The 21,047-nt window shown below is 38.7% G+C and overlaps 1 protein-coding gene across 1 annotated transcript in view; it reads left to right on the top strand.

Moving 5' to 3' along the window:
• nrap (nebulin-related anchoring protein) overlaps positions 1–21,047 on the top strand; it is a 74,581-nt gene that overhangs the window by 35,246 nt on the left and 18,288 nt on the right. Inside the window, 11 exon segments of the mRNA XM_052027930.1 lie at positions 3,188–3,286; positions 4,147–4,251; positions 6,016–6,123; positions 8,265–8,576; positions 9,999–10,103; positions 10,960–11,058; positions 13,245–13,349; positions 15,597–15,704; positions 17,866–17,979; positions 18,847–19,044; positions 20,100–20,204. Coding sequence (XP_051883890.1) covers positions 3,188–3,286; positions 4,147–4,251; positions 6,016–6,123; positions 8,265–8,576; positions 9,999–10,103; positions 10,960–11,058; positions 13,245–13,349; positions 15,597–15,704; positions 17,866–17,979; positions 18,847–19,044; positions 20,100–20,204 — 1,458 coding nt within the window.

Raw genomic sequence — 21,047 nt, forward strand, 5'->3', positions numbered from 1 at the left:
CAGAACCGAACACAATACTCCAAGTGTGCCTGTGATGCTGCTGCAAGTAATCATAGAACACTGGAGCACAATACAGGCTCTTCGGCCCACAATGTTGTGCCGACCTTTAAATCTCGCCTAAGACTATCTAACCCCTTCCTCCCACATATCCCCCTATTTTAAATTCCTCCATAAGTTTTTCAGTGCACCTGTGCACACATGGACAATAAACTGGGCAGTGACTGTGGTGGTGTGGGGCTGGTGTGTGAGCCACTGACCCTGCCCCACCTGGGGGTGGAGGCTCGGTGCCCACCTGCTTCGTGCCAGACCACTGACCCTGCCCCATCCGGGGGTGGAGGCCTGATTCCCACCCTCTGGTACGTCATCCCCTTCAGAAGGGGTTCCAAAGATTATGCAGGGGTCCGTGAGGCCTTAATAAAGTTGTGGTAATTTTGTTAGAAAGTTCACAAGAAAAGCAAAGCTGAGTAAAAATATACTCAGGTGGCCACTGCCCTAGCTGGAGGGCTGCCAACTATCCTGGGACTGGCCCAGCTCCTTGAATGGACTGGTCCATAACAACAACAACAACAACAACAACAACAACAAGAACATTAGATGTTCATGAGGGGTGTATATTTTACTGAGTGTGAACAAGCAATATTTTCATTCAGAAAGATTGAGAACCACTGACACAGTGGATAATCTTGGCATGAGATATTAATAAAAAAAATAATTTGGGATCAATAAATGCAATTGACACATTGGTTAACCTGAAATACTGTTTATAATCATGTATCACATTTTGACATGAAGTGAATCATTTCTGTACTTTTCATTCTGTGGATTGGAGAAAAATCAAAATTTGTTAAATAGATGGTGTTCACTTATCATTAGATCTGTTACTGTGTCAGAGCAAACAGGTTTAGTTCAACAATCGTTGAAGTGTCAACAGGTGCCCTTCTAGAAGCCATAGAGGAAAGTTTACCTGAATTAATGTTAAGTGTCTGTGAAGCAAAGAGATATTTGTGGCTGATGTTAGTGAACTTAATTTCCTGCTCAATTTTAAATTCATTATGAGCACAGGATGAAACCCCAATTCAGTATGGGAGTATGTTTTATATTACAGCTGGACCCTAAATCTGCCTTAGTGGGTCGAGTTCAAAAATTTTAGGAAATATAATCAAGGTAATCACATAATGTAATGGAAATGTACTAAAACTCCGTCAGTTTTGAATGTTTGTGTTTTGTTTTTAAGACAAAGATATGATCCCATTAAGATCATACCACAAGCAATTTTAAAAATAGATTTGGCTGCTGATATCTGTATGTTCTCACATCATGAGTTCTGAAATGTCTTTTCATGTGAATTCCTACATCTTACTTATAAGATCATACTTAAAACCATGATAAGTTCCTAGATTCCTAATTATATCAGCATCCTGCCTGATATCCAGACTAGAATTCTCAGACTAAATCAATTTACATTAGCCCGTCCTTTGCCTTAGCTCTTTTAGGATAAAGAGGCCTGATTGCACTCCATGGTTTTATTTGTGAAGAGCTCATGGAAATGGGTTTGATAAAGAATGCATCAGAAATATTTCTAAAAAGAATAAAATTCTACGTTCCATAGACATGGACAGAAAATTCAAAAATGCTGTTATCCAGGAGTACTGAACATATTTTTTTGATCAAGATTTCAGTTTTATCTGAGAGAATTATGAACACTTTTCTGTTCTAAGAAAAGCCTGAGAGATTTGTGGTTCCAGCTACACAATAACCACAGCTGAGCTATTAATATTGAAGTTGGTGGCTGGATTTATGTTGCAGTTGTTGTACCTTAACCTGACACTTGGTCTGATAGTTTGATTTAATGTTTCTCATCGCTGTTTAATATCAGCAAGACAGTGTCCTTTAACAATCACTCACCAACCTTGTTATGACTGTGGGACAGAAGCTTCACGTTAAGAGAACCTTAAAGGAAGAATGTGGCAGATCTGCTGCCAGATTAACCTGCTGTTCAGCGCATTGCTGTGAATTCTTCAGACTCTTGAGTTAACCTCCTAATCCCCTCACTGTCACCACCATTACTTTCATTTGTTGTCCTAATGTTTGCTCATAATTTCATCTTTTCACAGCATTTCTGAAGCCAATATTGTTCTTTTTTGTCTGCTTGCATCATTGCAGTTTTATAGCTTTATAATACTGTGTTCTACTACACAAGCAGTTATTGGATTGTCTGTTCAAGAAAGGAATTGCACCACACTGCTTCCATAGTCTGTACACCAGAGGGGCTCTGAATTCTCCCTTGTGGTCACTAGATGTAGGGTCCTTTTGATTTAAATCAACTTTAACACTACCTTGGGGACTATATATTTTCTTCTCTCTCTCAATCTTGCACCAGTGTCATTGTTTATTTTGCACATGTGTAAGTTGTATATAACTTTAAGTTTATGTGAACATGTTTGTCTGTTCTTCTGCAGCAGTAAGTTAATTTTCATGGCATTTATTCCCTGTGTATGTATGCCTATGACAACAATAAAATTGAACTTGAACAATGATACTGGTAAAAACTAAACGATTGTAATAACGATCTGGTTCTCTAAATTTTGGAGCTTAATGGAAGTATTGCAGTGTAAAAGATAATAATCAGCATTAGTCCATGGCCATTTGAAATTTCAGCTTAATTTATAGTTTCCAATATTAGCTGCTTGGGAACATTTACTGTCCTGTATTTCATCTGCCAGGAGCAATGAATCCTTGCTATCAGCAAGACAGGACAACAACTTTACATTCCTATGTGGCAGGTGGACTGCAGGTTATGCCGCAGAGACAGATTAATGAACAAGCTGACACAAAGCACAAGGGCAGCCATGTGGTAAAAGTATTTAAAACACAGGAAAAATAAGGGAATTCAGAGGGTATAAGATAATCGTTGGTAAATTGTCTTCTACTTGCTAACAGTGAATCTACATTTAATATTATTGTCCTAAAACAGTGGAATAATTAGTTCAAATAGCAATAATCAAGAAAAGACTGAAAAAGATGTGATCATGACCAATTGGTTTCATGTTAGTTTTAACATTAAACTCTAGCATGCATTTGATTAACATTTGACTAGAATCATGAACGTACTGATTTTTTTTTTGTTGCCTTAATAAGTAGATTGACTATTGTCAGAGATTAAATTGCACACTCCTTTAACTTGCAGAAAAAATACAGACAGAGAGTTGATGCGTTAAAATTCACAAGTGTGGCAGATACTCCACAGATTATTCACGCCAAGAAGAGCCAAGATTTGCAAAGTGATGTGAGTACTACACTGGCAGAGAGAGATCATTTATGGAAAAAACATTGTATTTCAAAGAGTGATGGGTGCCACTGACATAATCAAAGCTGATCAAACAGGAAAAGTTTGGAAGAAAAAGTTTTGAATGTTTATTTCCAAACATCTAAAAATTTCTGATTTTTTTTTGTTTTTTTTCATGTTGTTTTCATAGCTTCATACATAAATTTTGTACAAGCAACTAGATGCTTAAAATTGAACTCTTTCAGTTCTGAATCTAGTTAGTTCCACCAGCCGTTGATGTAAAAATATCTCATCTCAACATTGCTGACTGTCCTAAAAAGGAATAGGTAAAGGTGTTTATATGAACAGAATACTGCAGATTTCTTGCATTTCAAGTACCCTAAGTGTTTTATAATTTTGCCTTTGCTAAGTTGAGGGGAATTAGTCATCACTGACACAAAAGAGGCAGATAAAGAAATTCTAACTTCAGTACCAGCTGGCTCCTATGAGTGGCACAACAGAGGATGATGGTATACAATAGTTCAACAAATTCTATGAGTGTTTTTAATTTTCAGTGTTTGTACCAGTTTACTGACTGTCAAGCCTGTACAGTTATATGTGTGTAGTTATAGTACCTTCAATACTTGTATTTTTAAAAGCTGAAATCCTGACTGTATCCTGCCTCAGTCAATGTGAGCCTATGAAGGAAAGATGCCAAATGAAAATATAAAACAAAAACTTGAAGAAATATGAGATAAAAACAAATGCTTGAAAAAGGTTAAAAGTTGAAGTCTTGAATTATTGCATTTTAGCTTTGGGAAAGGATAGATGCCACTTTATTTGAGACCTTTTTGTTTCTGCTGTTCTTTCATGTTACGCAGCTAATGTACAAAGCAACGGGTGAACAGAGTCTTCATCAGTACAGTATCAGCAAAGATGAGCCATTGTTCATGCAAGCCAAGGCAAATGCTCAGTACTTAAGCGATGTAAGTAACTAATTATTTACAATGCTGAAATTGTAAGGTTCAGATGATATTGGGTTCAGCTTTTATTTCATGGTTTGTTATTTAGGTGCTACGACTGGCCTCGGTACTGGTGAGAAGAATAGATAAACATATCCTGTTTCTCCCTGGGGAAAATATGTCTGGTATTACTTGTCCCTGAGACCTAGGCATATTTAGAAAGGCTGAATTTTGTGCCCATTCTTAGGTACTGGTGTTTGAGTGCAGTGGATTACTAGGTCACTTCTGAAGCCATTGAGTATGGAGTGGAGTATGGACAACAGTGAACTATTGTTCCTGCAGGACATTAGTGGAATAGTTAGAGTTTTTAATATAATTTCATACTTTCCTACAACTATTTACATTTGAATGTGATATCTGTAATTCTAGTGTGGCAACACAACGACCGTGTTAATTTGCTTGATTCAAACAAAAAAGTTGTTTCATGCTGCGGAAGTTCACTAACAAAATTACTGGATAGGTTGTTAACAAACTGTAATTCAAAGAAAAAGAAACAGTAGCTTAGAAATTCTTTGCCATTGCTTAAAAGAGTGTTGGAGGGTTGTGCGGCACATGTAAAGCCATCTTGGTCATGGGCTTGCTACTGAAATTTCACTGGTGCCTGAGACCCATGGGAGAGCAGGGCCAATGGTGAGGGGGTGGTAATCAGAAGGTTGTGGAGAGGCTGGATTGACACCAGATGGAGGTGGTGGGGACCCTGAGAAGAGCAGTAGAATCTAAGGAAAAATTTGAAGGGATTTACCTGGATCTGGTTTACCAGGTGATCTACTTTACCAAGCAATGCTCCAAAGTAGAGCTGAACAGTGCTATGTCACTGAGTTCTGTGGAAGTATGTCAAAAGGACAAAGAGACAGGGAGTCACACTGGGAAGCAATTCAGTCCGAGGGTGTGGGGGGAGGCGATGGTGGAAGAGAGAGAATGGAGTGGAGGGGGGGGGGGGCAAAAGATGAACAGAAAGAAAAAGATGAGGAAATCAGAAAGAATTTTTAGTATGGGAGACATTCATATCCTGAACTTTAGAAAGAGGTGCTTTTAAATTGGCAGTTCTGTGAATGACACCACAGCAGATTAACTGGTATAATTAAAAATGTATAAATTAACATATAAATCTGAGCAATTTCAGTGCACAAATAAAGCATTGTTGGAATACTGTACCCGGGAAGAAAAGTACTTGCTTGGTCACATCTAATGCACTGCACAGGCAGATAAGAGAAATGGAGAAAATAAGGTAGCAATTCATTACAAAGATAAGCCAAATAAAGTCCAAGCATAATGGACTTTGCTTGTGTTTTCTTCTCTGCATATGCAGAAGCAAAATAATGATAATTATATGGTTCTGGTTCGATTTCAGAACTGACCAATTTAATTGCAATTGCACTTGGTTCTTGCACTGAAAGGTTGAATTTTATATTTAGAGATAGGAAGGCTCAAACACAAATGAGGAGTGAATTCCCATGGGTGCTTCTGTTCATTTACTGTACTTTTGGTGGAAGAGCCACAGAAACCTGGGAATAACAGTGTAACTTTGGCTGTCCTGCCTGCGTTACTGTTGGAAACTGGGAAAATCCCTGTGGAAATTCCCTGCTGACCTTAAATCAAGACTTACCTGGGGTTAGTCAGGAACCAGATGAGTTCCTGATGGTTCTTTTCTCTACCTGAATGATGTAATCTCTAATTAGCAAAGGGCACAATTAACTGAAACTATTCCACAATTTGTGCTTTATCAAGAAAATCTACAAGAGTCACTGGGAGGCAGAGAAAGACAAAAGCTTTGAACTGCGCTTGGATACTATAGCCATCCTGGAAGCTAAGGCAAAGAGAGATCTTGCAAGTGATGTAAGTTGTACATTCTGAGCACTTTGATACACCATTAATGTGGCAAATGTGAACAAGTATTATGCTGTATTTTCTTTATTAGTCTAGATATTGCAAACGGCATTACAGTATTGCCATTTAAAATGAATTTAACTGAAAGTAAAAAGAACTCATTTTAATATAAAACACAATGTAGAAGTCAAGGTGATTCACATATCTCCAATATAGAAGTAACTCCAAAATGTTATTTTGTAGTCATGAAAGCCAGAGGTGCCTCTCTTGAACCATTCACTGCCTCCAAGTTTGTCAGGCTGTGTGTCTGACTCCCAGGAATGGATGAACAGAAATTTTCTCAGAATTAAATATTTGGATGAGTGAAACCACTATCCTTGCTTCAACATCTCAAATGTTGATACCCTATCTACTGATCCAATTCTAATCCAGACCAGGCTCTTTGCAACCTTATTGTCTGTGGTTCAGCACTCAGTTCTGTGACATCTCTGAGACTGCTTATTTTCACATCCATGACACCTCCATGGCACACGGTCATGTAGTGGTTAGCATAACGCTATTACAGCACCAGAGACCTGGGTACATTCCAGCCGCTGTCTGTAAGGAGTTTGTACGTTCTTTCCGTGTATCTTTGTGGGTTTCCTCTGGGTGCTCCGGTTTCCTCCCACATTCCAAAGACGTACAGGTTAGGAGCTGTGGGCATGCTATGTAGACGCCAGAAGAGTGGTGACACTTGCGGGCTGCCCCCAGCACATTCTCAGTATGCAAAAAGATGCATTTTACTGTGTGTTTTGATGTACATGTGACTAATAAATAAATCTTATGTCTTATCTTATCCTACACAACCTGCGCCTCAGCTTATCAGATGCCAAACTCTCATCCTTATTTTTGTTACCTCCAGACTTGCTCAGACCATTCCACTCCTGGCAGACCTTTCTTGTTCTCCTGTCTGGAAACTTGACGAAGAACAAGAATCTGCAAGCTGTGTTCTACCTCACAGAAAAGCATATTCACACAAGGTCCCCGGGTATGCTGACTTGCACTAAGGCACTGCTTAATTGGGAACAAGTTTTTGAATTGTTTTCAAATTCCTCCCTGGTCTGACCTGCCTTTATCTTTTTTATCATCTTCAATCCTAATGTGATTTGAGACATCTCTGGACTTGTATACATCCCTGAATTTAACTATTCCACCCTTGATAGTTGTATCAAAGACCTAAACTTTAGAATTCTCTTCCAAAACCTTTGCCTTTCACTTTTCCACTCCCTCACTTCATCACCCCTTCAAGCCCTGCCTCTCTCCCTCTTTCTCCTTAACTCCCTTCTCCTTTTAAGATGCTCTTTAAAACCTACCCATTTGATCAAGTCGTTTTTTTTCATCGTCTCTAATTACTCAAATGGCTTGGCACCAATATTTTTGTGTGATAGCACTCCAGTAATGTGCTTAGAATACTGAGGTACATTCAAACTGTTATAAGTGGTTTGGTATTGTTAAAGTCAATCTTTTCTACCTGAAACACTTCATTGAAAAAGAACATTTGTTGAAATAATATAACATTCTAGAATTACATAATCTAATGAATCATCTGAATTAGGCAAGGGAAGATTAGAAAATGTACATATAGAAATTCTGCAATAGAACTCCCAAAACTCTAGTAATCCAGCTGGACATTTGCCTTCTGAAAGGGAGATGAATGTTTAAGTTGCTAGAGATCTGTGGAACACAAATTGCCTCTCTGAAAGATGGGTGCCATTTGAAACAACATGAATCTAGTTTTCACGTGAAGGAAGAAAGGTTGTACCTTCAGTTGACAATAGGTAAAAAAACCAATATGAATGAACAGAACTTCTATACTCGATAGAAGCTCTTCTTCCAAGTGATAACATTATCACATTGCTTCACAGCACAGATGGTTTTATCTTTATGCCCGGAATAAAATCTCAATTTTCAGTAAATGTACAACATTAAGGCTTGCTTGTAGGTTATTGGCTGAGCTCACACTTGCTTAGATACCTATCTGCTCCAATGTTTCTGAAGTACTTTGCAGGCAGTTCAATATCTACTATTCCTTTCTCATGTCTGCATTAGATATGGCAGATGATAAAGTCAGGATGTTCATTTATTAACCTCTTTATAAAATGCTTTAACAGCTGAAGTACAAGGAGGAACATGAGAAGCTGAAGGGAAAGTTGATTGGGGTGAAGGATGTAGCAGGTGACTCTCAGCTGGCCCATTCTATCCAAGCCTCCAAGCTGCAGAGTGATCTGGAGTACAGAAGGAAATCAGAGGCAACCAAGACAAAGATCCACCTCACAATGGATATGCTGGAACTGGTGCATGCGAAAAGGGCCCAGAGTCTGGCCACTGACATGGGCTACAAACACCGATTCCACCAGTATACCGTCCCACCCGGTGACATGCAAACTGAATGGGCTAAGAAAGCATATGCTCTTCAAAGTAATGTAAGCAACATGCTGCTAATTTCAATTGTGCTGTTTATTTGAATGATATGTTTCATTATAGTGCAAAGAAAATTAACTTAACTTTTTTGACCACATGATATTGCATCCTCCCGGCAGCAATGTGCCCAGACAGAAGGTGAGGTGGTTGTTCCTCTAGTTTGCGTTCCTTGTCGTAACAGTGCAGGGGGACAAAGACAGGAAAGTCAGAGTGGGAGTGGGGTGGAGAATTAAAGTGGCTGCCAACAGGAGGCGGAAGGTCTCTCCTGTGGATTGAGCACAGGTCTCCGCAAAGTGATCGCCCACTCTACTTCTGGCTTCTCCGGTGTAGAGGAGACCACATTGTGAACACCGGATGCAGTACAGTAGGTAGGAAGAAGTCAAAGTCCTTGATAGGTTTGGCTTGATTCTACATATAGATCAGAAAGACTGCAAGACAGTGAGAAGCACACTTGAATACAGTTCCTACATATTCACATTTTTACTTTAGCAAATACTCCTGCTACTCTGATTTCTCTGATGAATAGTCTCCCTTAATGTTCTAACCTAATTATGTGTAACTTTGTTTGGCTCATCTTACCACATACACAAAGCTGTAATAGCCTTAAAATGTTGACAGCATTAAGATTATCCTGCTAAAAGCATGGATTCAATTAAGCAAGATTATAGTATTTCAGCTTATGTGAAATTTTCTATTTATTCAATTTTACAGTTGTCAAATCTGGAAACTCTAAGCCAAATAAAAGTCTGTTTCCTGCCTTACAACATGTCTTTGTCATCACATATTCCAAAGTACTAAAGACAACTAATGCAAGAGCCCAGCTGGTTCCAAAGTGTTAGGTATTATTTATACTGTGAGCTTTCTTCAAGCTTTTGCCCAAAGTCATCCACATGACTCATTAACCACAGCCCTGGATCATGTAACATTGGAAAATTGTTCCTTCATAAAATGAACACAAATGGAGGAAGGAAAATTCTGTTGCATGCTCACAACACTCATTGTTACGGTGGCTTGATAATTTAGTCATCGATTTGCGTTGTGGTCTTGTTTAATAAGGTTAATTCAATATACTGATGCCCAGTGAAGCAAGCCGAATACAAGCGTTGACCAAAAGTACAAAAGTGGAAGGAGGATGGGAGTGCTGGTGATAATTTTCCTTTCAGCAAAAAATTGGCATGGGTAGAGAACAGGAAATCACATTTTGTTCCTCCTGCTAACTGTCTTAAAGGTCTCCCCTGAAGAAATCTCTACTAAATGCTCAAGTCTGAATTAATGTTGGGAGTGTAGATGTAGAGAGGAAATACTGTGAATCACTCTTGTAATCTTCAAGGTAGTTTATGAATCTCTCAAGTCACAAAAATATGTCATGCTTTATAATCCTGTCTGAGAAGATTGATACAGTAATACTTTCTAAAATTTATCAGAACCAGTACAAGTCTGACTTGAATTGGATGCGTGGTGTTGGATGGGTAACCAGTGGTTCTTTAAATGCTGAACAAGCTAAAAAGGCAGGAGAACTGTTCAGTGAGGTAAGTGTGATAAATGGTTCCTGCTAATCAAAACCACCATCCAGTACACAATTAGAACATAAAATCCAGCTCCATTTTATGTCATTCTACATCGTAACATTCCTGAAATTGATTGGCATGATTTGGATGTTAAGTGAGCACTTAAACGTTGAATATCACATCTGCAGTATGCATACACATATTTGGGACACATTGAGGCATCCACTCCTGTTGCTGAAAGAAGTTGGCTTATGCATATCTGACCAGAAATGCCAAGTTGTCGCCAGTGCTTCCATTTTGAAGTTCAACACTTCACCCTGCCCCTTACTTAACCTCTCATGACTGAATGCAAGTTCAACAGCAGTGAGGACCACCTCTATACTCCCTACCACCAGCCCCACAACGATTTCTATTTAAACGGGTTCTCGACCATTCACAGCTAATGCTGGTTAATGCCATTGGGATATATTTAAAATTCTACATGTACTTAATCCTTCCCAGAGTTATTTCAAGTTCAAAACTGCCTTTGGGGAGTGTTGTGGTAAGGAAATTCAACATTTCTGATCTCAGTTTCTCCTGCTTGTAGGACATCCTCACTGAAACATACCGCCTGCTGCAGCCACAACTGCAGCCTCAAGAGCAGGGCAAGGACCACATTGTCAATGGCTGTCATATTAAACATGGCAAAAAACTCTTATGCATCTGGCTTTGCACAAACGAACTGGGGACTGTTGGAAGTACTCATTAGATTAGGAGAGAGGTAGAATTAGCCTTCAGGTCAATTTGGGACTGAAAATAATCTGTTAGGCAGTAGCATATACATGGTATTTATGTTTATGTCAACAATAATTCTTGATTTTACGCTTGTATGTTACAGAGAAAATATCGTCAATATCCCTGTGACCTGAAATTTACAAGCGTTACAGACTCTCCTGAAATGATACAAGCCAAGATTAGTTATAACCAGGCTGTGGATGTAAGCAATTAATTGATATGACACATGTTTCACACATTAACTGCTCAATTATTTTTTCTTATGTTATTCTTTTATATTATAGAACATAAAATGTTAGTAATATTTAGCAGGCCAGGCAGTATCTATGGAGAGAGAAGGACAATTAACACTTCAGGTTCATGACGTTTCATCAGAACTGTTATTTTTTTCTATAGGAAATATATATCTTTATGTAGTCATGGAAAAGAAAAATGACTCTGTAAATAGAGCGTGATCTGGTTATGTTCACATTCCCCTGGCTGGCCAATGAAGCATAGCAAAAGAACACTAAGTATATTTTTAAACTAGGATTGAGTGACAGAGTATAGGACTCTACAATATCTACCATCTCTGAAAGTAGAGCATTTTAGGTGTTTTCATTATTTTTCTCAGTTTGGAGTGGATACACTGTAAGCAGAGCAAAACAAAATTGCATATTTGCTTTGCTTTGCTATATTTTGCAGTTCTCTATCTGCCAGTGTCTGGGTAGTTAGGGGGCATCTTTCAGATCAAACCAAATGAAAAGGCAATGGGCTGTTGAGAATCTGGTGGTGACTTCCCTGGATCAATAGTCATACTAAAAAGTTATAAAAGGGGACCTGCAGCTTGCCCAAAGGCACAAGGCTATATCAATAGGTTAACTGAGGTCCTACAGAAGGACCACCATTTGTAATTTTCAAGGTGCAATGACCATTTGCATATTTCCACATGATATAGATGGAGGCCATTTGGCCCATCGAGTCTAAGCTGGCTCACAGAGTGATCCCATTCCTCCTGTTATTTTCCCTATAAACTATTCTTCCTACATTCTCATCAACTTTCATCCCCCTCTCTCCGATTCTACCACTTACCTGTACGCGAGGGGCAATTTAGAGCAGCCAATTAATCAACCAATTTGCATGTCTTTGGGATGTGGGAGGAAACAGGAGGACTTGGAGAAACCCACGTTGTCACAGGGAGAAGGTGCAAACTGCGCACAGACATCACTGGAGGTCAGGATTGAACCTGGATCACTAGCACTGCAGGGCAACAGCTTGACTAGTTGCACCACAGTTCTGACACAAGCAGGGAGCTAAGCAATTTTACATTCATCAAAGTGTAAGAATTTTTAACCAAGCCTGACCAAAGATTGTCCAATCTGTTGTTAGCTTGTCAATGTGCATCCTGCATGTTTTTCCCTCTCTCCCAAACAGGCCTGCCTTGTTTGCCAGCTGGAATAAAGTAACCACCTGATATTCCTCCTGGCATGGTGCACCAGGATCCCCACCAGCTAAGAAATTGAGGCTGATCCTGAAAGGAGTTTCACCCTGCCAATAAATCGCTCTTTCAGAATGTTTTTCCCCTTCAATTTCTCTTTCCTCTGTGTCATTATCTATACAAGTCCTTTGGGAAAGGAATAGACATGTTTCTGGTAATGCAAGTAAGGTGATTAAAGCCTCTCCTTCTGGCATTGTACATTCAATTTCTACAAATGCATTCCATTAATTGTTGTTCTGAAAGTACCATAAAATCAAATATTTTTGGAATGATCTGTTGTTTCCATCATAATAACCCCAAAGCTATTCACTTGCATTTGGAGCAGGTATTAAGTTCTGTTGTATAAATGTCTAATAGTCTTCTATCTAAATGATGCTTCACTTCACATTGACTGATCAGATTTAATAACACAAATCTAATAGCAGTTTCTAACTTGAACATGACTAACGTGACATTTTATGAGCTATTTTGACCATAAAAATTCAAAATGAAAATTAATACAAAAATAGCATTCCTTTACTATAGGTCTGAAAGATACTGTGTGAATTATTGTATAAGTTCTGAAAGCACTCGTAAACTTTCTCATTCCGATGCCCTAAACTACTTGTATTAAATGGGTTAACATCTGCCTTAGAATAGTGAAAGATTAAATTGGTATCAGCGTTTTAAGCTCTCATACAATCATTGTTCAAATTAATTTTATGTATTTATCGGTTTGTGGCTATCTGTCTCTTGAGTTGTTAATGCAATTTGTTATTTAATTAATAACATGGTAGGGAGATGTGTACAATTGCAACTGTGTTATATGCATATTTCTCTTACAAGATATAATTCTGCTCCCACCTACCAAGATGTAAAGTGATGTTGCCCTAGATACATATTAAAATGGAATTTATTCTTTTATTTGATAGAGACTCTACAGAGAAGATGGAGAAAATGTAAAACATCACTACACACTGACAAAGGACCTCCCAGAATTTCTGCAGGCTAAAGCTAATGCCATGAACATCAGTGAGGTGAGATTCAGAACAGTGTCTTTATGCAATATTAGGTGGCTTTATAAGCTGATCAGAGGCACTGCTAATGCTTATTACTGAATTAAAATTGTAGTCATTTCTGTAATAAGCAACCCAGGCAATAAAGGCAATTTGGTAAAAGATCTTGCTTGCGTTTTCTGTAATTTAACACGAGGATGAAACAAGTATTCCTTAACTTGCCAGTGATTAAAATGGACCGATATTGATCTGTTTTCAGCAACAATTTGGATTTTCAAAACTGTCAAATATGATAGTAGAATATGAGATCAACCAATCTGATGTGTTGGTGTGACAGGGTTTGCAAACAATGTCCACAACTATTGCATACAAATCCAATTTCAATATAATGTAGTTAAGACAGAAAGGTAATTGATATTTGTTTCCTGGAGTACATAAATGCTAAATCTAATGTAACAATTATGTTTATTATTCACCTTTGGAAGTGGACATCACTAGTAGAGCAGCAATGATTGCCCACGCCTAATTGTCCTCGAGAAGGTGGTCATGAGCAGTTTGTACAGGGAACTACCACATATGGGACCTAAATTCAAATTTAACAATAACAGCAGGGATAAAATTCTATATGTTTGTATAAGGCCTCTTTCTACAACAACTTGCATTTATATGACAACTTCCATTTATCCAACTCCCATAGCACAGCAAAAATATACGTCAGTTCATTCTGAGGGGATTTGATAAGGTTGATATGGAGAGGATTTTCCTCCATCTGGGAGAACTGGGGGTGTGGGGGGGGGGGGGTCACTGTTCAAAAGTTAGTGGTCACCCATTTAAACCAGATGAGGCAAAATCTTTCTCTCAGAGGCTTGTGAGTCTTTGGAATATCTTTCTCAAACAACAGTGGAAGCTGAGTTGGAATAGTTTTAAGAGAGAGGTAAATGTATTCCTGACATTCAAGTGTGTGGATGGGAAATGGGGAGTTGAGGTTACCATCAGATCAGCCATGATCTTATTAAATGATAGAGAAGACTTGATAGGCCAAGTGGTCCACGTCTGCTCCTTATTCATATGTTCACAGGGTTACCAACAGTTTGGTCAAAGTTGTATGGCCTTAAGGAACAAGTTAAAAATGTAGAGAGATTTTTGGGAAGGATTTTCAGAGGTTAGGGTCCTGGCAGCTGAGGGGATCTCCACTAGTATCAGAGCGAAGAAAATCAGGGCCAAGAGTTAATGGAGTGCTGTGATTCTGAAGAGTTGTAGATCTGGAGGGGATTACCGAGATGGCATGGGTGTAACCATGACGTGCTTTGAAAAATGAGGCTGAGAATATTAAAATTTAAGATTGGTCACGCCAAGTGTCTATATAAGATAGCTAGCAAATGGGTGATGCATGAGTGGACAGCATAGTTTCTGGAGAGGGTGTAAAGTGGAAGATCAACCAGGACAACATTGCAACTTTAACACTATAAACATCTCCAGGGCATTTCAGTGGAGCATTATTGATGCTGTATGGTACTAAATTGGCCGTTCCATTCAGAGAAATCACAGTATGATTGGTTTGAGAATTGGAATAATGTAATAACTGACTATGGAGTAGAAAAAGATAATTTTTGCTCTGCATAAGGCTCGGGAGAGCTTGATTTTGATAATGGAAAAGTTCCATTTCCCAGCACTGATATCACTTACCTTGACAAGGACAACATTCGCAAAAGTGAAATACCTTTTTAAAAGATACAAAGCCCTGAGCAAATTAAACAAATTGCATCCATGTACCAAAAGTCTAATTAGCCCCAGCTGGCATGACATTGAAGGACAATGCTGCAATATTTAATGACTTACGAATTGAATATAAGTGCTTGCCTGGCACTTAGCTTAAGGTTTGTGATTATATTGGCTATACCGGAGAAAAGTTATTACTGTAGGAAATATTTTGTCTCTTTTTAGTTATTGGCTCATTAGTAGCTAGTACATTTTGTAATATACTTTTTATGTGCTCTTTGTGGGGTAATTAGATTTTCAAAAACAGGAGGCACTTGAATGTTCGGGTTTAAATTAAGACTGTGCATTTTAATAAAAGAATTTAAGGCAAAACTGTCATTGTTTTTCTGTGACGGAGGAGGTAACAAAAATAAATAAATGGTCTTGATGTGGCTGGCAGGGACACAGTTGGTTATTTCTGCATTTTAAATCTCTAAGATCTTAAAACTGAATAGGGTACAGTGAAAGTGTGTCAAATACATGCTTACCAAATCACTTCTTGTTTTAAAGATTCGCTACAAAGAGGCATGGACAAAATTACGAGATGGTGGATACAAACTGCAGTTGGACGCTATTCCATTCCAAGCTGCTAAAGCTTCCCGAGAAATTATTAGCGATGTAAGTATAACTCTAGATAACTGCTTTGGAAGTTGCTAAAGTTAATACTTTCCAGAGTTGCAAAGAAGATGAGGTTAAACAATTTATGTGCTATTTAGAATCAATGCTAATCCAAGGCCACTTATTTGAGCAATTTTGGACTCATACACTTGGATAAAATCCAGCTTCAACTATTACTTGGCCTTTGGCAAACTTACATTTTGAAGCCATTAAAACTATTTTTTCCGACATGTATGTTGGGATTGGTTCTGTCATGATTATGGCCTGTATTGGAATATTTTACTGACCTATCTCTCTTTGTTACATGAATAATTATCAGTATGTAATTCAGTGTAGATGATTAGTGCAAAAGGGAATAGTACATTATAGTTACTGTAGGCTAAATAATGTCCTTTTTAACTGCCACCATCTAGTAACACAGCTTTTAATGTTTTAATGAAGTCCACTTCTGATTAAAATACATCTCTCAGCATTCTGAGAGTTGGCCACTTTTGGTACCAGGTTTCTCCTCTATTAAATTCCTTCCAGTGCTCATAGTTCAGTTAACATTTGAAGCAACTTATTGAGGCCTTGGCAGCGCACTGCAACCTTATAGGAATGTAATTTAAAATTCTGACATGTTTGACAGTGTCTTTCCATAGGGACTTTGAACTCCTTTAAGACTTTTGGAAATCGCAAAACTTTCCAACTTAACAGAGCCCACTTCATTTTTAAGTACCTTAGCATCCTTTGCACAGAAATGTATTGATTCTGACATAACTTTATACGTTTCAGACTTAAGCTGCTGCTGTAAAATGCTGCATATTTGTACACACTGCTGGATAGCTTTAATTAATTGGTTAGTCTCCAGTCAAGTCAGGAAAATGGTTCACCACATACATATCACCTGTTTGATACGAGCATTAGCTTGGTATATTTATTCTTCAATCAACATCACATAACAGATTACTTAGTCACGATAACTTTACCTTTTGTGGGAGCTATCTGTGTGTCGATTGGTTGCTGCATTGCCTACATTACAATAGTGACCAAACTTCAAATATGCTTCCTTGGCTTAAGTTGTATTTATGTTAGTGAAGGTGTTGAGTTTATGACGTACAGAGCAGCCGCAGGGAGTAGCTTGGGTGCAGTATAGGTGAATATGCATGATGAACATCTCATTAAGGTTATGCTGCGACCATCACATCTTAATTACCTTTTGAGATATACGTTTGTTATTTGTAAATTGGCTTTTGGTTAACCATTGAGATCAGAGTTTCTCAAGGACTCTATTTCAAAAAAAATCAACAGGACAGATCTTATACCCCCTCCTCACAATGTTGCCCCACCCTTCAACTTACCTGGTCTGGATTTAAAAAGCAAACTTGGGACTCTATCAGTAAGGCCTGAGTTGGAGTAAGGCTTGATCACTATACTGGAGAAGCTCCACCTGAAATACCTCTGACAGGTGCCAGGTTATTACAATATGCAAAGCATCTGTTAAACAAAATGCTTAACAAGTTGTTAACGACATGAGACAAATCGCAAATAACTAAACAAAAACACGTCCTATCATAGCCTTTCTTCCCTGCAGTTCCACAATCAGGATTGAAACCAGTGGGGTCACAAATATTCCACCAGGTCTAATCTGGTGCAGGATGCTAGTGCTGATATCCCCAGTGTTAATGCTGGGGAATCTCAGGAAGATTGAACTTAGTTCTGGACTCATCTGTGAAATATGTGACCCCAATACTGTGAAGAAAGTTTGGGATTTCTGTGTTTGGCTATTCATGAGGGCAGGTGACCTACTGACATTGATCAGCAAAGTTGACACCAGTAATTTTACCATTGAATGACTATCCTTCAACTAAATTGTAATGGTATTCTTGGATGCAGACCTTTTAAGTTACAAAAGCCTTGGATTCTGTGGTGGGTTATTAGTTTTGAAGTTCTCATGAATTGATTGAAATTCTTCTCTGCACTAATATTAGGCCAATTAAAACAATGCCTCTTCTAAAATCAGAAAGGCAGAAACTTCAGATGAATAATGTTGTTTGTGTGTATCACATGCCAAGATTACAGAATATTGGCTAAAGAAAATGAAGCACTTCTTCCAGCTGTATTCTATGCTATTACACCACTTCCCTGAACTTTGGCTCCTAACATGTGTTTTCTATCACAGTACAAATACAAAGAAGCATTTGAGAAGACAAGAGGTCAGATGGTTGGAACTCGAAAACTGGAGGATGATCTGAACATTTCTCATTCAGTTCACGCGGCCAAACTCACCAGTGATGTACGTAGGAAAAAAACTTAGAAGTGTTTTGTGCTCATCTACTTTTCAGTGCAGTCTGGCTGTGGGTAGCTTTGGAAAGAGTGGGAGGGGTTGAGCTGTGTGTGGGGGGCTGGTAGTATTGGGTGGGTACATAATAAGGTAGCAAATCATCAGTGTTGTGTTGAATGAGGCAGAATGCAGGTTGTGGTAGGGACTATGTTCAATATTTAGTGTTGGTGTGTTGGGTTTCACATTTGTTTTGGAAAAATATTCAAATATATTTTGATCTAAAATTGCCTGATGTTGGAGGAAATCATAGCGGTATCAATAGGACAGGTCTGTTACCACGCGAGTCACCATCATTATCCTTCCAAGACCAGACCAAGATGAATTTTGTATTTTTCCATTGAAAATGACCTTTTGATTAGAATGCTAAATTAGAGACATTTATGTTTACGTATACTGATTTATTTCAGTAGATAGTGAATGTTTTTGACCTCTCTTCCTTGGCTGACGAGTTCTCCTAGATGAGGGAATCACCGTTTCAAAGCCAAACATTACCTTCTCTTGTGTCTAGATTGTCCTCTGGATAGAAGAAGGGAGGAATGGAAATGGGGTGGGTATTGGTGGTATTAGGTCTTGCCCATCCTGCTTTATTTTCATACAGATACTTCTTTTCCCCTATTGAAGGCTAGATCCTAATCTAATTCTTTGGATAACTCCAATAATCCCAGAATTCCTGATATAATGTGTCTCCTTTTTCTTCCTCTTTCCATGGGATAACAATGTTCTATATAATCTGCAGATAGTATTATTACTCTGGGAAATAAATGACCATTCATTAAAATTAGTACAAGATATTATTATTGCTTGTTGTCTTTAAACCAGCTAAAGTACAGGAAAGATTTTGAGGAGACGAAGACCAATTTCCATCTCCCAATGGATATGATGAACTTTGTACACGCTAAAAAAGCCCAAGCCTTAGCTAGTGACCAGAACTACAAGAATATCATTCATCATTACACGACACTACCTAGCGACATGAAGGTGCAGTGGGCAAAGAGGGCCTATGATCTACAGAGTGAGGTACGTTCACATTGACAGTCCTGTGTTTTCTGGATGGACCACCCACTTTGGGCTTTATCTCTTGAGGGTACTGACTCAAGTTGTGGTCCAATTTTCTGGGTGTTGCCTCACCTCTGTATACTTATTTTCACATATGTGTCATTACATGAGGGAGGACCTTCCTGCGCTGACCTTGTTTGCATCCACAGGTATTTTCTTTAAGCATAGATGGATATTGATTTAAGGTGGAAATTTTGCTAATTTTTAATCTCCAACCCTGCCAAAGTTGGAGGAACTTGTTCTGCATTATTTCACATTTTCAGTTTATCCTTTTCACTGGCTTTATTAATTGCAGGTTGTCCCAGGTTAGGAACATCTGACTTACAGACACCCCTAAATACAAATGAGCTCCCATAATATTATTAAATTCAAAAATCCGACAATGTACATTTGTTCGTTTCTATGAATGGCAGAACTAGTTTCCGCTCTCTTTCCACTTCTGGTAATTTATCAGTCCCATGTGCGTTTGATGCCATTCATTACAATCCTGTGGAGGTGTCGATACCATATCGATGATTTTTGCGTATTTTCCAACTTAGGGACAAAATCGACTTATGGATGTCTGTTAAAATGGAACCCAACTCTTTATCTGGGGATGGCCTGTAATTAGAACATTAGCTGTCATATCTCTTCAGATAAAGAATAGTATCTATAAAAGAGTTAAGTAAAACTTTGCTGAGAAGCATAAAACAAATGAACAGATAATGCATTGATTCCCTTGTGTTTATTTGCTGTCTGTGAATGCAAAAGGTGATTTGGTTTTTCCAGTGAGGGCAGGTGCTCACTGGAAGTTATGGGCACGCGGCCTATGATATTCATTTCCTGAGGTGAACTCAGTGAATTACCAAATCCAGTCCCATCCATTCACTGTCCCCAGAACAGGGGCTGCAGTGTAAAGTTATCCACAAGCAATGCCCATGCAAAATGTTAACTTAGTTTTCTTAACTGTTTTTTAAATATGTTTTGAATAACGTACAATGATCATTACCTTTTGGTAATGTGTTGTCTTTTTTTAGAATTTGTACAGGTCTGACTTGAATTTCATGAGAGGAGTGGCTTGGATTTCGACAGGGGCCTTGGGGATTGAAAGGATGAAGAGGGCGAGTGACCTTATCAGTGAGGTGGGAATATTTTGGTATCGGGTTTGTAGGCTTGTGCTGTTTACAGTCTGTGAAATCTGAAGGTGTAACCTGAGATGTGTGTGATGGAAGGATATTGTATTGGTCCTGTTGATCATAATCTCTGTTCTGATGTTACATTAGCGATTGTGCAAGCTTGCATACAGAGGTCTCACAAACTACGCATGAAATGAACCAGCTTTTGGCATTGTTGAATGCTGGAAGAATGTTGTCCAGAAAATAGTAAATTAATCTCTGCCTATTTTCAAATAGTACCACGGAACCTCACCCAAAGATGGGAACTCCAGCAGTGCCTTTGGTACTGTCCTGAAGTGTTGGTATGGAACTTGTAATCTCATGGAGTGCAATTTAACCCAAGCATTTGGATGTGAGACTGCCACCAACTGGCCAAAATAAGATAAAAATAGTTGTGGTGACCTTCGTCTATAGTTTGTTGCATTATCAGATGAAGTAAGCCTCGGCCTCTGCCACATAGGAATAAAATATGTTTATTTTTCTTAGGACGACCTACCAGGGGAAAGCTGCAGTGACCAGGACTCTGGCATTGAACCTGGTTGTGTGGCGCAGAAGGGAACGGGGGAGAAGACACGAACGCTAGTGAAAGGGGATTCAATAGTAAGGGGTGGCAAACAGGAGATTCTGTGGACGTGAATGAGACTTCCAGATGGTATGTTGCCTCCCTGGTGCCAGGGTCTGAGATGTCTCGGATCGGGTCGTGTCCACAGCATTCTGAAGGGGGAGGGTGAACAGCCAGAAGTCGTGGTGACATAGGTAGGAAAAGAGATGAGGTCCTGAAGAGAGAATATAGGGAACTAGGTAGGAAGC

Source organism: Pristis pectinata, chromosome 12 (genome assembly GCF_009764475.1).
Source record: "Pristis pectinata isolate sPriPec2 chromosome 12, sPriPec2.1.pri, whole genome shotgun sequence".
In the NCBI taxonomy this organism is placed as follows: Eukaryota; Metazoa; Chordata; class Chondrichthyes; order Rhinopristiformes; family Pristidae; genus Pristis; species Pristis pectinata.